Genomic DNA, 19,964 nt, shown 5'->3' with positions numbered 1-19,964 from the left:
TGTGAAACACCAGTTCACACGAAAAATAAAATAAAATCAAAATTTAATTTCCACGTGAAGTCCGGTTCATGTGTGGGTGTGCAAACAGCAGTTCACGCACTCCGGAAACCACCCCTGTTTGGAGGCCCGTATCTCCTAAACCGTATATCCGATGAAGGCTCTTTAGGGCTCATCGGAAAGCTGACATCGAGCTCTTCGACTTTGGATGTGGTCATCCGAAGTCAAAATCGATCATTTTGGCTTCCGACCCCACAGCAGCCTCAAAATTTGACTCGGAAATCGAGAGAAAAAACAGCCCAAAAACCACAAAAAATCATTAAAAATAGCGCGAAAACGACGACGAGCCATATTTGGGCTACTTTTGTTTGGGCTACTTTTTGAGGGTCTAAACGACAAAATCACGGACAACTCAGGGAAACAAAGTTGTAGTACTCCAAAAATCCTCAAAAACGTGCTGCGAAACAGGAAAAAAATTCTCGAAAAATGTTTTCGTTTTGAGACAGAGATGGAAAATAGGTTTTAGGACCTCTTCTTCCATCTGGGAAGTTCCTAGCATACAATTTTTTCGGAAAAATATCTCAGGTCATTCACATGCGTATAGCGCCTAAGCTAATTAGGGTAAACGGACACCCGTTTGATCCAACGAAGAGTACGCCAAGCCTCTTGAGACTGTAACGGGCTATAGGAAAGTATAAAAAGCCAAAAAGCAACTGTAATTGCTCATTAAGGAGCATTTAGGCACTCTGACATGGCATGATAGAGGGATTTCCAGGGAGGATCACACAAGGACTCAACCCAATGGTTGACATCTTCGAGCCATTGAGATCTATGCCACCAATTCACCTCCCCATGCCATTGGCCATGCCTATAACAAGCATGTCATTGGGTTTTACACCCCTTGTCACTTCGATTCAACCGGGCTTTGGTCCTTTGCCTAACATTCCCGAGTCACTTCGATTCAACCGGGCTTTGGTCCTTTGCCTAACATTCCCGAAAATCCTATAAGTACCAACCCTTTCCTGGATGCCCACACCTTGGACATACTGACTAGTCTAGGAAGGGGGGTGGCCACCAACAAGAGCACTCACATATGGCCTCAATGATTCATACAGAAATACGACCATACAAATTTCTAAAATTATGGGCAAATATGACAGAACAACTGAATAGAGATGTGAAGTCTTTGGAAATCCCAACTGCCCCATTAAGGTACATGCGTTGAACTTATGCTTAGAGAGGGAAAAGCTAGTCGATGGTTCATCGCATTGATGCCGGCGATCAAGACCAACTTCAAAACCTTGAAATCAACCTTTATACATGGCTTTTTTAGACAAGGTGATCGATGGAGTGCAGTAACATAACTCTATTCAATTGAGCATCAACCAAATGAATCCATTAGAGTCTTTATCCTTAGAATAAAACTCTTGGACTCACGTTGTGAGACCTAGGAAAAATTAAACGACATTTAATTGAGGAGATGTTTCATGATGGGCATGAAGAATAACATCTTACACAACTTAATAATTGTTTCCAATCCGAAAACATTCAATCAATGTTGTAAAGAAGCAATACGTTTAGATGACAACGTGCTAGAAGATGATCATGCAACGAGGTGTTCCTCATCTAAACCAAGTGAAGCAATGGCAAAAGAAAGATCGATCTCGGAATTGACATTCCCATAATTTTATGTAGCCTTGCTTAAAACATAGTAGACATCTATAAGACAGGATGAAAACCTTCAAAACCAGACATCCTTAATGCCTCTAATAGTGAGGAGCGAAATGCCTTGTGTTGAATGCAATCAATACGACCATCCCAATCCTCATTGTGCATACAAGGCACCTGTTCTTCGAAATTGCATATATTGTAAAACCTTTGACTAAAAAGTGTCCCGCTTCATCCACAATGGACTCAAAACCTCCATCTCCCGTGCACCAAACAAAAACAGTCCAAAGGGTAGAAACTACTCAGGAAGCAGTTAATCAGACACTTCAGTGTTTCTATTGTCGTGGACCTCACAAGGTGGCAGATTGCACAGTTTGGAATACTTTCATGCCCATGGTCACTGACACCTTGTTGGCGCGACCAATGTGTGAACGATGTGGCATTGATCACATGTTCCAAGATTGCCCAAGACGAGTTGCTTCAATGCAACTTGTCTCACAAAATACAGCTCTTAACATCTTAAGTGTACAAAACGAGCAACTGGCCCCACGGTACCCTTGAATGTGCTTACACGCTTACAAGCCAAGGAATGATAGACAGTAAAAAAGAATGTAAAAGACAATACCTCAACATGGGTAGAAGAACATGCTTTATAACAGAACCCAAAAGAGAAAACAAAACCTTCTAAAACCAAGAAAAACAAGGGACTACAAAAAACTGTCGAAACCAAGGTCGAGTTAAAAGACAGAGAAAAGGAGTTTGTAGAGGACATAAACCTAAAAGGGGACATAAACACAAAAGAGCCAAGAGCTATACATGATGTAGAAGCATCCACCTTAAAGACCACCACACAAACCACAACACCCATACATGCGACATAGGACACAAAAACCCAAAAGAAAATTCGATCTCGTCGCATGGGTAAACATAATGAAAAACTGACAAACCAAAGAAAGTAATGAAACAAGTTCTAGTATATCACTAAGTGAGAATGAAACAAGTTCTAGTATATCTCACTAAGTGAGAATGAAACAAGTTCTTACTCTTCGCTCATAGACTAATCAAGAAACTAGAATCCACCCAACCACCCTAAATGGATAATAATGATCACATGACATATGCGGAACGCAAAAAGCAAGCTCAGGAGAGCATGCTTAGCTTGGTTGAATGTCTTATAGAGTCATCGATTGTGATTGAGCCTCCTAATGCCAAACCTAAAATAGCAACAAAGATACAAAGCCTAGAGGAGTACCGCTTTCCCTTTCAAGAGGAAGACATACTCTTTACAGAGAAGAGTGTTTTGAAACAGACTGTACGAACTATAGGCTTGAGAAAGCACATAAGGAATTCAATAATTCCCTTAACAAGATTAAAACAGTCTCTCAAAACCTCATTTGGAGGAATACTCTTCTCTCACAAGGATAAAGCCAGAATCACATCAACACTTGCACCTTTAATGGCTCCTGAGTTATACAAGGACATAACAAACTACATAAACCAGGACTGTCATGATTCACAAGCTTCCAAACAGTCCTCATTAAGAGTTGTCAGAAGGCCAAGTGTGCCATTGTATGCATTGGGTGCTCTTGAAAAAGCTGAGACCCAAACAGAGGATGAAAGTGAATGGGAATATGAAACAGACACATGATTTGAAGCTGAAACAATAACCAAAACACCCATGGTTCCTTTGGAAGATTCTATCATGGTATGGTTGGATTTCCCTACAAGCAATGATGTTCAGCGCGCAAACGCGTATTGATTAGCCCTCGAGCAAGTCATAACATCATGACAATAGACACTTGGGTGTCATTTGGGACAACGTGAACTCACCCCGACAAGAAATAGTCTTGCAAAAGGAACCAATGAACAAAACATTGAAGTTCCAGGTTACTTTAGATACACTACTCAAACAATCGATGGTGATATGGAATTTACATTTCATGTCACCCTAGATTCCCTTGAGTGTGATGTCATCCTTGGCGGACCTTGGATAAGTGAATCATTGTATTCACTAGATGAATCCATGCAAACAATCACCTTGAACACTCCTGCATGCAATGTACAATTGCTATTACGGGGGAGGAAGAAGACTTGCAGTAGCTGGAACATCCAACATATCTTACTGAAAAGACCCCTAGGATTTTGGTTGGATTGGAAATTGCAAATAAAATCACCACAGCTCAAGCACAACTTTATCCAACACGAGAACACAATCTCATGACCTTTGAGCTATGGGATTTGTTAGGTCAACCAACATTCACGGCACATCCTGAAAGGATTACCTTTACACAAGACTTGAACATGCCATCTTTGGGGTACTTTGAACATACAATGTATATTGAAACTAACCCTCTCACTTGCAAGTTTTTTGTGGTTGAGTATGTGTTGGAAGCATATTTTATCTTGGGGCATAAATGGACTGTTTGCTGCCCAAGCACCACTGTGCTTTGCCTAGCGATAGAGTCATCATGATGGGCAACAACAAAAAGTTGACAATACCATACTGCCAGGAAGAGGATCCAACTTTAATGGATATCTATGATGCTGAACAAAAAAGGATACAAGCCTCTTCCACAAAAGCCCCTCTATACAAGGATCTACCATCTACGTCAACAACCAACTTCGATAAAGCCTTTACTCCTTCAACCCCATCCTCACCTACTACGAAGTTCAATGCCAAAACCTCACAATCAGCAGCTATTCCTGAAGAATTTCCCAGAGCCCAACCATCTATCTCTAACATGGAACTCAAAGGAAAGGCCCTGGATCCTATGCATCTTCATCAACAAACCTCACCAAAGGAGACAACCACATGCTTAAAGGCCTCGTTCATCGACATCCACTCCACAAGAGACTCTAACCTCATCATCAACAATGCCAATGAGTCTCTAATCTGCAACCTCAGTGCCAACCAAAGTCAAGGAGGGCCCCAAACCTTCCACATCAACCCTTAAGAAAACTCCACCAAGACTACCATAATCACGATATCTTAATAGTATCAAATCGAACAGTGTGAAGAAAACCTCACCACCACCGACTTCAACCCCAACAACTTCACCTAAAGTTCTATAAAAATGGAGGCCCAAGCAACAACAAGTAAATCACTTAACCACTCTCGTGCATTCAGCACCAACACAAGAGCTTGTATGTTCAAGCAAACAATCAGCAGTTTTCCCTACTGCCTCGACATCATTTCAGCACCAAATTCAAGATCAAATACGGAGACTTAAGAGCACATCAAGAACAAAATAACAATGCTCTTGTCACTCTTCTGGGAATGCAAAATGAGCGCACAAGAAGTTGTTTGTAAATCATGACAAAAAAAAGAGTCAAAATCTGCAAAATCAAGGAGTTCCATCTCACGGCTTAAGAACCTGCACTTTCACGATTTAAACCTCATCATGGATTAAGCCATATCACACAATAGCCACTATATATTTGTTAAGCTTATGGCTTACTATTCTTTTAGCTAAATTAATGTAGCAGCTGCTCCATGAGTAAATATCCATACTCATGCACTGGAGAACATTTGCACCAAAGCCTCACCATCGACAACTTCCAGGTACATCTCTGGATGGGGGGGCATTTTGGGCGAAAGCCTGGTCCATGGTACAACCCATCGCCTAGAATTTTCCTTCAAATTATAAATCTCTCCAAACGATGCCACCATCTTCACAAATCAATGATCTTCAATCCTTAGTGAAGATATCTATATTAGCCTCGCAAGTTGACATAATTCTTTCAATCCTCTCACCAACAAGTGGCTACTTCAACACAAAGCAGTTCAATAAGAGTCTATATGACTCAATTCTTATACTTCATGAAAATTTGCTTCTAAGAGCACTTAATTATGCATAAAAACATAAAAAGCACATGGGCAGAAGAAGACAGGATCAAGTCCTACTCAACAACATTTGACAAGAATCCTGCCACACAAAGGGACATCATCACAAGCCAATTTTTTCAAATGATGAATGTCTCTTCAATGAATCAAATAAGGATTGAGAATCACCATCTCTGTAACGCCTCGATTACGGCTGCGTCTTCCTCAAGCCGCCATAGCCTACGCGTGGAGAAGAAGAGAGGGTGGGAGTCGGTTCACCTCCCAACCATTTAATGACGAGTCAGGGTTTCTCATTGGGTTTTATACCAAAACCCTGGCCTGTGTCCACACCTCCTAGCCCGACCGCCCATCTTACTTAAGAGCCGTGCTAACTTAGATGTGTACATACATCGACCAAACCCTAACGCCCATTAACCCCTGAACCCCGCTAGCACTAATAATACTCTCGAGACTCCGAAAGCTATTAACTTATGCTAGGGTTCAACTTCCGTAGGACCATAGTCCTGACATTACTCCCCCCTTGGAAAAGAGTTTTCGTCCTCGAAAACAAAAGTGGGGAAACGTTTTCTCATCACACTAATGTTTTCCCAAGTGGGCCTTCCTCTAGACGGTCCTTCCACTTGATAAGAGCTTGTTTCCGAACTTGGTGGCGAGTACGTAACATGTGGTAATCCAATACTCTTTCTGGTTCATGAGGCAGTATTGGGGGTTCCACATATTCTACCAAGAAAGAATCATCCACCGGCCTTTCATGACGCATAAGGCGTTTCCTCAAACGGCTTACGTGAAAGATGGGATGAACCTTGGAATGTGCTGGTAACTCAAGTTTATAGGCTACGGGGCCCACCTTATTGAGTATCTTGAACGGTCCACAAAATCGGGGTGACAATTTTGGTACAGGACCCATTTTTAAACTGGTGGAGTTTTTTGGTACCTTCAGAAACACCCAATCACCTTCTTGAAAGTGAAGTGGCCTACGTTTCTGGTCCGCAAACTTCTTGTAACGATCTTGCGCTTGACGAACATTTAATCGTGCAAGGCGCAATATATCCTTAACCTGACTAATTTTTTCATTCGCCAGTCCCACCGACACTGGTGAACGTGGCTGAAAACCATACATCAACATGAAAGGGCTAAAGCCTGTCTCGTCGAGACATGCTTTGCACTATTGTAAGCAAACTCGAGAATAGGCAAATAAGACTCCCAATCAGATTGTTTTTTGCTGACATATGCCCTAAGCATATCTTCCAGCACTTGATTAACCCGTTCAGTCTGACCATCTGTCTGCGGATGATCAGCTGTACTAAGGTTCAACATAGTACCCAGCTTACTGAATACTGCTCGCCAAAAATGGTTGTTAAACTTGCGATCGCGATCACTGACAATATTGGACGGCAATCCATAAAGTCGATAAACATTCTCCACGAAAAGGCGTCCCAATTCTGGAGTTGTAACTGTTTTCTTAGTAGGCACAAACCTAGAAAGCTTGGTTAATCGATCCACGATTACCCAAATGGCATCATGTCCACGATTCGTTGTGGGCAAGCCCGTTATAAAAACTTTCCCACTTTCCGTCGGGAATCTCTAATGGATGCAGTAACCCGCCAGCTTTGAGACATTCTGCTTTGTTCACTTGACACTTCTGACACTGCAGAACATAGTCAGTAACATCCTTGTGAAGTCCAGGCCAATAGAAATGCTTTCTTACGAGAGCATACGTTTTGCGAATGCTCGCATGACCTGCAGTTGGACTATCATGACACTCAAAAAGAATTTGGCGCCTAGTGTCTAAGTCCAATGGAACACAAACTCTCCCCTTGTGGAGTAAGTATCCATCATCGATGGAAAAGTTTTTCCATCGCTGTAGTTCATCTTGTGATAAAGAAGAACCATGTGTGGAAGAACTGGGAACACTACCGTGTGAGTGAGAGGGACCCCTCATTTGAACATGATTCCACACCTTTGAGTATGTTGAATCCTGCTTGCATTTGCCTCGTAAAGATTCTAACAATTCGCTTTTCAACTCTGTGAATAACAGCGAATTAATCTCCGGCATACGACTCAAAGCATCAGCTACAATATTGTAACGTCCTTTGCGATAGCGTAGCTTGCAATGCTTGCAATCATACTCCTGAAGGATCTCAGCCCATCTGGCCTTTCAACCCTGCAAATCTGTTTGGTTTATAAACCACTTTATGCTTTCGTGATCAAAAATAATCTCGAATTGCGCACCATATAAGTAATGTCGCCATTTTCGTAAGGCATATATGATGGCAAAGAGCTCACGCTCGTAAGCTGAGTAGTTTTGTTGAGCACGATTGAGCTTCTTTCTCTCATAGGCAATAGGATGACCATCTTGAATGAGAACCGCACCCAGTGCCTTAGCACTGGCATCCGTTTCAATCACAAATGGTTTTTGAGGATCCACAATTGCCAAGATGGGAGCCGTAGCCAAAGCAACTTTAAGCTTATCAAAGCTACGTTGTTTCTCCTCACGCCATTGAAAGGTAATTGCCGCACCTTTCAATTAAACAGTCATGGGAGCGGCAATCTTTGCATAACCGTTCACATATTTGCGATAAAATCCTGCCATTCCCAAGAAGATTTGAAGTTCTTCCATACTTTGAGGTGTTGGCCATCGCATAATAGCATCAACCTTACTAGCATCCATAGCAATTCCGTCTGCTGAAATTACATGACCTAGGTATTGTATGCTATCCTTGAGAAATTCGCACTTACTTTCTTTCGCGTAAAGTGCATTCTCGCGTAGTAACTGAAAAACTTTTCGTAAGTGTTCCAAATGCTCTTCTAAAGTCGAACTATAGACCAAAATGTCATCAAGAAAGACAATGACAAATTTGCCTAAGTACGGCCTTAGTACGCTATCCAGAAGCGTCATAAACGTTGCCGGGGCATTAGTAAGCCCAAACGGCATAACCAAAAACTCATAGTGTCCAAAGCGAGTCTAGAACGTAGTCTTGGTTATATCATCAGCATTAATACGCACTTGATGATATCCTGAACGTAAATCAATTTTAGAAAAATACTTCGCACCTTTGAGTTGATCAAATAACTCATCTATCTTAGGTAGTGGGTATTTGTTCTTAATTGTTACCGCATTCAAGGAGCGATAATCCACACACATGCGCATGGATCCATCCTTTTTCTTCACCAAAAGAATGGGCGATGCCCATGGTGAAGCACTATGGCGAATGAAGCCCTTACTAAGGTAGTCAGCAAGCTGACGTTCCACCTCAGCTGCTTCAGTCGCACTAAGCCTGTACGACGGCTTACTAATTGGTTTGGTGCCCGAAACGACATCAATGCGATGAGGCAAAGCTCGTTGGGGTGGCAAACCCTCTGGAAAATCATTAGGAAAAATATCTTTAAATTCTTGTAACAGTTGTTGTTGCAAAGACAAAGCATTAACTGGTAGCTTAAGATTATTTAAAGAGATTTTAGAAGAAGGTAAAGAGAAAGAAGGCATCGCTGAGGAAGATTCATTTGAAGAAGAAACATCATGCACATCAAACCCACTAGTTTGCGACACACAATAACAAAAATAGACTTCTTCTATTTGATTACTATGCTCCAAAAAAGAGAGTTCGGCATTACATATGAGTGGTGTTGGGGGTACATCACGTTCCCCAATAAGTAAAACATGCTTACCATTGGCCTCAAACGTAAACGTATTATGTTCATAACTCCTTTTGAGTGATGACCCTAACCCATACAACCACTCTCGTCCTAAGATGACATCCGCACGAGACATATTCATCACCTGGAAGTCAAGAACCATAGTGTGTTCTTACACAAACACATGCACTTGCCGTACTAGAGTATCCCACACATCGTGATCATCCCCGTGAATGGTGGACACCACATAACGATGAGAACTCTTTGTCTCCGGCAACTTTAATTTCTTAACTAATGCATAGTTCAAGAAATTGTGCATGGCACCATCGTCAATGAGAATACGTACTCGATGACCATAAATGGAGCCATGCATACGGACCAAATCATGTGGTCCAACTGTCTCTTGCCACATAGATGCAGTGAGATTACACTCATGCATCTCGGCAGTGTGCGAAACCTCTACCGCAGAATACTTAGGAGGATCAGCATCCAAGGGAAGCATTTGCACCATGTGTACAGCCTTCTCCTTGACCTTATCCTTATTCTTGCAAGGCAACTGTGGACAATTTTTCTTCTCATGATCACTACCTAAGCAATGATAACATAGTTTCTCCTTCTTGGCCCGTTCATAGTCTTGTGGAGACAACGGACCACTTGACCCTTTAGACTTCTTTGTGTTTTCAGTAGAATTGCTGGCAAGTTTACGCTTATTAGCATTAAATTGCGAGCCATTGAATTTGGCCGGTCTATCCATGCCCTTCTTATCCATGGTGTCATCAAAGATAAGGGCACTTTGGATAGCCGCTTCCAAAGTTTTAGGATACTGGGTTTTAACCTTTGCCTGATATTCTTTATCAAGGCCTCTGACAAACCCACGAACCTTTTGAAAGTCGTCCAAACCGTCTAGCTTGAGAATGACTTCACGGTATTTGGACACATACTGATTAAGTGTAAGACCTTCCATCTTGCACTTGTCCCAGGCTGTCCAACTCCGATCTTTCTCGTTTTGCGGTAAGAACTCCTTTTTAAAAGCTGCCTCAAACTCCTCCCAAGTCTTAGGGCGAGCTTCAATAGGTAGACTCATCCACCACTTGTAGGCTTTACCTTCAAGTGTGAGACTCGTCTCAGTGGCCATAACAGCAGCGGGAGTGCGGCGTAAGCGATGCAAGTCCGTCCACTTGTGTAAAAATGTATGGACCACATCCTTGTTTACGATTGCGCTCCTCTCCCTTAAACACAGGCGGCTTCATGTTTTTCAACATAGCCCCTTCCTACATTGCAGAGGGTGCAATAGATTCTACTATAGGATTTGGAACAAGAGGAGGCATAACTATCGGAATAGGCCCTCCACTTGCCGCCAATCCACTTGCAAAACGTGCCATAAATTCATTAAAAAGCGTGCTCATGTTTGTGAGATTGGTATTGACATTTGTTATAGTGCGCTCAAGTGCAACTACCCTTGAAGTGAGATGCCCAAACTCTAACGTGTCTACCAAACCATAATCGTCTAGTGGACTCGCACCCCCTTCGGCATCGGTCATGTTGGCATCCCGATCAGGCACAACGGCCTGTCACGAATCACCCACACCACCACCCAAAGGGTGTGCCTCACTAACAGCAGGCATATCATTCTCAAAATCGAAGTGAACATGAGACGATTCTGCTGAGGCCATGGTATGCACGTGCTTACAAATAGAGAACAGATTACCTTAAAAAGCGAACTCCAATTGAAGCGTCGTAGAAGAATTCCTCTTGCATGCACGAAAATCGAGAAGAAATCATCACTCGAGTCGTCAATCAACACATGCATGCAAAAAAGTGTGTTGCATGTAGCATGTCGTTGAAGATCCGTCCACCAAAAACTTCAAAACTTTGTTGCATAGAAAACTCCTCCCACAAATTGAAAGAAGGAAAGTTGAAGGTTGAAAAGGTCACTTTCCTTGTAGTTTGTGTCCTCCCTTGAAAGAATAAGTAGAGTTCTTTTGAAGAGAAGAACAACACAAGTGAAAAGGTGAAGTGGCTAGCACACTTGCCTTGGAACTTGAGGTGGTGGGTTCAAATCCCTTCACTCCTTGGATGGAAGCCTCCCCCTTGTGCCACTCAAGTAAGGGAGAATTCTCGCGTGCTCGCCAACGGCGCGCCAACGATCGATTGCCTTCTAAGGACTGCCTTGGTCGCCGCCTTAGGCATCCGCTGTGGTGGTCGTGGGGCGGCTAGGCGGGTGCGCTCGCGTGCAGGTCTTCGTCGCCACCTTCTTTTGCTGCGCTCCGTAGCGTCTGCGCTGTTCCCCGTGCAGGTCTTCTACAATAGGCGTATGGGCTGTTCACGCCCGCTGGCTCTGATACCAGTGTAACGCCTCGGTTATGGCTGCGTCTTCCTCAAGCCGGCATAGCCTACGTGTGGAGAAGAAGAGAGGGTGGGAGTCGGTTCACCTCCCAACCATTTAATGACGAGTTAGGGTTTCTCGTTGGGTTTTATACCAAAACCCTGGCCTGTGTCCACACCTCCTAGCCCGGCCGCCCATCTTACTTAAGAGCCGTGCTAACTTAGATGTGTACACACATCGACCAAACCCTAACGTCCATTAACCCCTGAACCCCGCTAGCACTAATAATACTCTCGAGACTCCGAAAGCTATTAACTTATGCTAGGGTTCGACTTCCGTAGGACCATAGTCCTCACAATCTCATTCTGATGATTAAGATATAGTGTTTAGAAAATATCCCTAGTCACCTATGTATGTAAGCGTCATGAGGTCTAAGGTTATTATCATATGTAACATTGGCATTTTATCTCATTTATGGGTCCTAGAATCTACAAATCTACAAGTTGTCACATGGAGCTAGCGACATCTAATGATTGGAATATGTTGACTTTGTGGGCCAAGAAGTAAGGGAGAGAATGTAGGAGAGATTGAGGAATGGATTGATGTCATCTACAAGTTGTCACATAGAGCCAGGGACATCTAATACTTGGAATATGTTGACTTTTTGGGCCTAGAATTAAGGGAGAGAATGTAGGAGAGATTGAGGAATGGATTGATGTCATCCATGATGTACTAGATGCTTTGTACTATGCCTATTTAAAAGGCACATCCCTAATGGAAAAATATGCATCATTCTTATCTCCATTATGTTGTTATTATATTAATCATTATTTGAATCACTCTGGTTTAACTTAATCTCTTGTGCTTAGCCTAAACCTCTCATCATTATGCATAACCATACTAATCACTCTGGTTTAACTTAATCTCTTGTGCTTAGCCTAAACCTCTCATCATTATGCATAACCATACTAATCACTCTGGTTTAACTTAATCTCTTGTGCTTAGTCTAAATCTCTCATCACTATGCATAACCATGGCATTCCTTGATGCATATGAGCCACCATGATATCCAACAACATTATTTATTATGATAGTTGAATGTGTATGTTTGAGAAGATTAGTAGAGGATCATGTCCCTTCAGACACCCCTACTCCTATTCTCACTGATATTCAAATTGTAATGGGAGTTGCAAAGAATCATGTTTTTCATGCCAGGATCAGGCACATTGAAGTGCATTATCACTATGTCAAAGAGAGACTTCATGCTAGAGAGGTCAATTTGATCTATTATAGTACACATGACAATGTGGCAGATCTTTTCACTAAAGCTTTATCACGTGAATAGTTTAAGGCCTTTCGAAAAGCTTTGGGACTCTTTCCTTTTAAAGATTGATCTGCAATATCTGTAAATCTCACATTTGTACTACAAGGGGGGTTTGTTAGATATTTGGTAGTACTACACTATGACATCACATACTTATTCCACAGGCACTTTTGTCCCATTGGGTTTTTCTACATGGCCATCTAGGTGTGAACGGGCACTTTAAGGGTAGCTAGTATATAAGCAACCTCATCCTTAGTTTAGGGTGGTTGTTAACTTTTGTACTTCATTGTACCTTGAGCTATTTCTCTTTTACACACTCTCTCTCCCTTGTGTTCTCTTTAATCTATGAACATTAAGAGTGAGTGTTTGTAACTTTACTTCCATCAAAACTAGCAAAATTTGCTTATAAATGCATCTTATCATTGAAGCATAGGAATGAGTCCATTTAGGACACTTTACGCAGACAAGATTGTGTAATGCCACTAAGTTGGTCCTAACACAGTGCTTAGAGTGGAAGTGCCAAAGTAAATGTTAGATGAAATGGATCATCAGATGCAGATGATAAATAAGGATATCAAAGCTGCTCGGGATCCCTCTTACCTTATCCGAAAGTTTGATGTATATTTCTAGTGAGAGAATGTGAGATTTTTCATAGATGAGTATCTTTAATGGAAGTTGGGAAGATTGAAAATTTGAGAAGTTAGAAAATAAAACTAGTCAAATTGCCATGTGCAAAAATTAGGTTGGAAAATAGAGGAAGAAAATAGTAAAAATAATATTAAATAAATTTTTTCATAATAAATAAAAAGGATTACTTTTTTTGAGAAATTAACTAATGAGAATTACTCATAAAAATATGGAAGGGGATATGTGTGCATTAGCCTTCGTAAGCCCTATCATCAAACGATGTCAAATCCCAAGCACCATCCGAGGTAGAGTCAATCCACCAAGCTCCATCCCTACAGACTTATAGAAGTACCTATAGAAGTCATGCCTGGTTAACGATGGGTATTTTTTCTTTATCTAAGGGGATGCCTCAATCCTAAATAGTGACTTCCTTGTCTGCGTCGTGTAGCTCTTATAGCTACCCAAAGGTGGTGTTGCTCTAAAATCAAAGGGAGAAAGAGACAGAATTACCTTTGCTTCCTTTGCTTACCTCTTGCTTGCCTCTGAATCTCTTCGCATGAATCGGTGCTATGATACCATGAGAAGAATGAATGAGCTTGATCTCCTTGCAAGAAAACACACACACAAGAGTAGACAAGCATACAATGGAGATGGATGGCTGAATTTTCTTCTATTCTCTTCTCTTCTCTTCTCTATACGACCATTGACATAAAGAGATAAAGAGTACATACTATAAGGGAAAGTTATAGCATATAAAGGTCGGTCCATAGTGTGATGGACCTAGTTATATAAGCTAGCATTATAACTATGCCATACTCTAGTAATCCAAATGTGGTAGCATATCAACCATAATCTAAACAACCAAGCTTTACACATAAATAACCTTGTCCAAAGGTTCAAAGGTTTACACATGACAAAACCTTTGTCCAATAATAAATATAAATGGACCCATACATACACAACTGCTTGTGCACACATGCACATAAAATAACCTTATGCTCATACGCACATAAAATAACCTTCTACACATATGCACATAAAATAACCTTGTGCACATACGCACATAAACTCTAGCCACATGATAAGCTACAAATGATCAATTATATCATAATTAGCACATGATCTTCGTCTTCACACCACCGCTCAATCCACCATCTGTAAAACACCTCAATCGGTACCCTCATATAGTGCAACACCTCAATCGATATCCTTGCACATCTCACTACCTATATTCATAGACATAATCCATGTTAGTTAAACAATCAATCAATCCTAACACAGTCAGGAGAAATAGGCAACCATAATATCAAATCACTCATACCCACTAGCACGCCACACACGGGTGTCCCCGATATAAAATAAACAATATAATTCCCAATAATGCAAGTGATTTTCGTAACAGTGTCTTTCTTCCATATATACATATCTCAAATAGTTAATATACATATATTTGTAGAAATAGAGAGAGGATCTTGGCCATTGAGGCACTATACTTAGGGCTTGTTTCCACACAAGTAATGGTTTAAAATCGCTGCTGTAATTTGAACTTTTGGTGGCTAATGTGCAAAAACCATGAGGTACGCAGTATTTTGTTTCTATATGCAGTCTTTTTTGAAGTTAGGGCCGTAATGCTAAGACTACGTGGCAACACAATATTGGTGTCGCATTTAGAAATACTCGCACCTTTTGAAGGTACCAAGCTATTGACTTAACAACCTAGTTGCGAGCTAGACTGCCAAACCTACTGACATAACAACCTAGTTGCGAGCTAGACTACCAAAACTACCAAAGTCCCCACTTTGCAGAGGACCATAATAACGTGTAATCAGTTGCGTTTGAGGACCATAATAACGTGTAATCAGTTGCGTTTGCAAACGCAACCTAGAGCGCCGTAGTGAAGGCACAACCTATGGATACAACTTATGCATGTGACCAAGGTGAGTGAGAGCCTCCTTTGTGAGAATTCCATGTAGCCACTTTCACCAAAACACTTATGGTGTGCCACCCATCATATTATTGTGAAGGAAGTGGGCACAACTTATGCATGCGACCAAAGGTGAGTCAGCGTCCTCTTTGTCGTTCTGTTGAGGACGCCATGTAGCCACTGTCGTCAAAACATTACAGATCCAGCCAGCAGCCAAGCAGTTGTGCCTCTGATCAGCAAAGAGGGGCTGACCCACGCCCATTCTCTCTCTTTCTCTCTCTCTCTCTCTCTCTCACACACACACACACACACACACACACACACTATAACCAGTCTTCATTAGTTTTCTGCTTCTGTTTATGTCCTCAATTGATTGTAGGATTGGACCCTGTGTTGAGATAGGTTTTTCCCCAATAATGTGTTCCTGGATTGAATCCGCGCGCCATTCCATGTAAGTTTAGGCTTCCTCACAGCAAGTTATACTGCAGAATCCTTATAGTTGGCATTTTTGCCTAGAATAGGGCACTCCACCAACCTATAGATATTTTTTCTGGGCAAACTAGAATTGGGTTCTACAGAGCCAAGTGTATCCAGTGCAGTCTTTCCCCTCTCTCTTCTTTCTCTGGGCACTGGCTTGTACCCCAAAACTGCAAGTGATACTACTAATGCTTTTCGACCAAATTGGAAAGGCATTTTGAAACACACAGTTTGGTGCTGGGAAACACTTCCTTTGAAACACCCATCACAAGCCATGGGATGCTCAATATCCAAGGAGCTGGAAAGCCCATCTAAGAATCAGAAGGAGACATGGGATGCTGTGCTTCCAAAGGGTCTTGCTGTGCAAGTGGACAGGAGCTTGAAGACAACAGATGGAGGATACATAGCTGCTATTTTCTCAGCTAACTATGGCACCCTCAGAAAGCCTGGTCCTGTCAATGCATTGGAGAGGAATGACCTCTTGCTTAGCCAAAAGCCTCCAGGCATAGGTATGTGGTTTCTCTTGTATACATGCTGGTTTTCTACATGCACAAAGGTGTTCTGCTTGAGGGATTAGGACAAATAAACCTTGTTTTTATGGAGAGACTAGGATAACTTGTTGCAAAGTTATGGAAATGTGTGCTCTCTTAACTTGTTGCAAGAGTATGGAATGTGTGCGCTTTTTGTATCAAGTCTTCTCCTAGAGAGGGAGTGAAGTCCTCCCAATGCTTGAATGCATGAAATTCTGTTGAGATTGCTTGCGATTTGCAAGTGTCGTTGAGTGTGCCATGGGGTTGGTCTGTAGGCAAATTTCTGAAAGAACAGATGGGGTTATTTTTCCTTTCATCCAGTGCTTGTATTGAATGTTAACAGTTGAGATTTTTGACACAGGAAATTATCCTCAGAACAAAGTGAGCAAGGCAGTGAGAGCAAATCCACAAGTACTCAGAACGAGTTTGTTGGACACGACACTCGGCCTTCCAAAGCTCAGTTTAGAGAATGCCAAGGAGACAGTAGCAGGCCAGAAGTCAATGGAGGGCACAAAATCTAAACTTGAAACCATTAATACTTGGGAGCTCATGGAGGGCCTTGATGAAGAGGAAGATTCTGCAAATCTAGTACCATCACATTCTAATCAGGAGCCTTCATTGCTGTCACGGCCCGTTATAGAAGGGTCTTCTTCAATGGTTCTCTCGAATCAGCCAACTGATGATACACCAACATCTAGAGCCTCTTCTGGTAAAAAGGTAGCTGCTAGAAGGCCAAGACCTAAGTCTTTCACTTCATTCAGATCTATAGAAGATGTTGATGCTGTCATAGCTGCAAGAAAGAGCAAGACCCCACCGCCTGTTTGGGAGAAGAGCTCAGGCAAAGTATGGCAAGATGATGAAGGGGCAAGGGAGCTGAGTGGAGTGAGTTTACTCAGTGGCCACAAGGTTTTGAAAAAGTTACAACAAAGTGGCATCGTGCACAGAGATGGTACTTTTCCCACTAGCAGACCTACATGTGAAACCAGCTCCAATGCAGAAGCCACATCCATTTTCACCTCCAATGAAAGATCAGCTCGGAATCCTGACAATCTCCAGAGAGCGCTTTCTTTGAAATACATCTTCAGTGACAGCACCAATGAGAAGCAAGACTCTCCAAACCTTGTTGAGAGCTCTGCTGCTTCTCAGCTCTGTGAAGCAAATGCAAGGGATTCTAACAGTGAGAGTCTGGTTTTTGCTGCAGCCAGATTATCGAGTGAAGGTGAAGGCACCAGTGCTCCTTCGAGCCCGGATTTCTCTGCTGCAGCAAGCCTTAAAGATTGGCTACCCTCAGATAATCATCCATTAAAGCTTACAGATGACTACAAGGGTGACTTTGAGCCATCCATTCTCGAGGCCTTCCAAACTACACAGCTGCTCTCAGGGCAGCAGATTACATCTCACCTTCTTCCTACCAGCAAAAGAGTGCGCTCCAAATATGTTGGAGGCTGCTCAGATCAACTCCTGGAAAGTGCACTCAAGGAAGCCTTGCAATGCCAGGAAGATGCTGACCAGTTATCCAAATATGTTGGAGGTGGCTCAGATCAACTCCTCGAAAGTGCACTCAAGAAAGCCTTGGAATGCCAGGAAGAAGCTGACCAGTTATCTATGAAAAGAGTGCGCTCTAAATATGTTGGAGGCAGCTCAGATCAACTCCTCGAAAGTGCACTCAAGAAAGCCTTGCAATGCCAGGAAGAAGCTGACCAGTTATCCATCAAGGTCGAAAACTATGAGGCGCCAGTATTCGATCCAGAGCTGCTGGACTCTTTTGAGAAGACCACAAAGCAACTGTCTAAGGAGGAGTGGAATGCATTGAGGAGCATGGAGGATAGCCCCCGAAACTTTCTCCGTCTGGTGAACTCTTTGCAGAGAAGCAGCTCTAATTCTGTGCATAACCTGAAAGCCACAACAACAACAAGTGCAGATCTTCTTGCCTTAGCTAGGAATGAAGATGGAAACCTCATGAATGAAAATGCAAAGCATGTTTCCATGGCTGCAAATGCCAATAGGATCATGGTCAGGGGTCAGGGGGATCCCACCCTCCATGCCAAGCCCGATGACAGAAAGCCCAACAAGTTTTTTCAAGAGAAGAAACTGCCCATCAGCAGGCAGAACAGTCAGGAGCTCAAGAAAGGCACCACAAAGGCAAGAAGAGATGACGAAGAAAGGGTCAATGTGGTGTTGTACTGCACCACGTCACAAACCGACATCAAGCTTTATGAAGATTGCAATCAAGTGAGAGGCATTTTGAGGTCTCTTGTGGGTGTTTCCTATGATGAAAGGAGTATTTCAGAGCATCCAGAATATGAACGAGAGCTGAAGCATGCTTTGGATATATCGGCTGCTGTAGTGCCCACTGTTTATGTGAAGGGGATGTATGTTGTGGGGGTGGATAGCATTTTGCAGCTGTACAAGAAGGGCATGTTGGGTTCCATGTTAAGGGAAGCCCTTTCTGTTGGATCAAAGACCAAGGTGTCTTGCATTTGCAGAGGGGGAAATTTCTTGATATGCCCACTTTGCAAGGGTAGGCGCAAGCTGAACAGGCTTGGAGAAGGCGCCTCATCGTGCAGGCATTGCAGTGGTACTGGTCTCATCAAGTGTCCCAACTGCTCATCTACATAGTCAAAATTATGTGTTTTCTATGTGCTTCTACAAGTTTGGATGCTCATGGATAGCCGTAAATTGGTTGACCATGTCGATGACTTCAACAAGAAACCTAGCAAGCACTGGCCCTCATTCAGATGAACAAGGAGACCATGACATTGTTTGCATTACTTTTCCTTGTATACGAGGACCTCTGTGTGTGTAAAGTGTGGGGAGTATCCCTAGAAAAGACCATTGGAAAATCTTCCTTTTGTCTGCAGGTACACGGAATCAATTAATTATTCTTTAGAAGGGGCTCAAACCAAGGGCACATCAGCTCAAACCAATAGGTTGTTTGTGTTTGCTTTTAATATGAATGGGGTTTGTGAGGTCCAAACCACCACCATGAGGACCCAAACCCAAAGTTGCTACTCTTGGCGGTGATAATCGGGATTTCGAAGGGGTTACAATGGCATTGTCATCAGCATTTTGAAGGGTGACATTGCCATGCCATTAAAAGGGGGCTGTTACTTGTGATGTGGTTGATGTTATTTGTGATGTGGTTGATGCATGAGCAAACCGGTAATGCTTGTGTATCAATAGTGACTTGACTTAACGAAAAGGGAAACTAGTTCTCTCCATGGGAGTGCTTGTACTAGATTGAGCTTTCTCAAGAGATTGACATCAATGGATTCTCAGTAACATGGCAACTTTGCTAGTAGAACAACATGTGTTTTATGTGTAGTGTTGTTGCTTTTTCATACATCTATTCTCTTGATATGACATGGTGGCAATGGACTTCCACATTTGCTGTGATGTTATAGATACACAAGGTAGCCCTTTTATCCACATCATTACCACATTATAAGAAAATCTTGATCAATCCACATCATCACCACATTGTAAGAAAATCTTGAGTAATGCCCCCCCCCCCCCCCCCCCCCCCCCCCTCCTTCCCCAAAAGAATAGAGCTTTTTTTTTTTCAGGGGATGCTATGTGCTTGCATTGCACCACTCACACACACCACTGAT

General features: G+C 42.4%; 1 protein-coding gene across 1 annotated transcript; it reads left to right on the top strand.

Moving 5' to 3' along the window:
• The first annotated feature begins 15,434 nt into the window (after window positions 1-15,434).
• LOC147608098 (uncharacterized) lies at window positions 15,435-19,635 on the top strand. The gene is made up of 2 exons (XM_086789723.1): window positions 15,435-16,332; window positions 16,715-19,635. The coding sequence occupies exons 1-2, from the start codon at window positions 16,098-16,100 to the stop codon at window positions 18,970-18,972; spliced, it is 2,493 nt and encodes an 830-aa protein (XP_086645849.1). The 5' UTR covers window positions 15,435-16,097; the 3' UTR covers window positions 18,973-19,635.
• The last annotated feature ends 329 nt before the right edge of the window (window positions 19,636-19,964 follow it).

The sequence above is a fragment of the Cibotium barometz genome, chromosome 54, assembly GCF_041138505.1.
Source record: "Cibotium barometz isolate CiBa-2024 chromosome 54, ASM4113850v1, whole genome shotgun sequence".
In the NCBI taxonomy this organism is placed as follows: domain Eukaryota; kingdom Viridiplantae; phylum Streptophyta; class Polypodiopsida; order Cyatheales; family Cibotiaceae; genus Cibotium; species Cibotium barometz.
The sequence above is the reverse complement of the archived record's forward strand: the minus strand, read 5'-3'. Positions and strand labels throughout refer to the sequence as shown.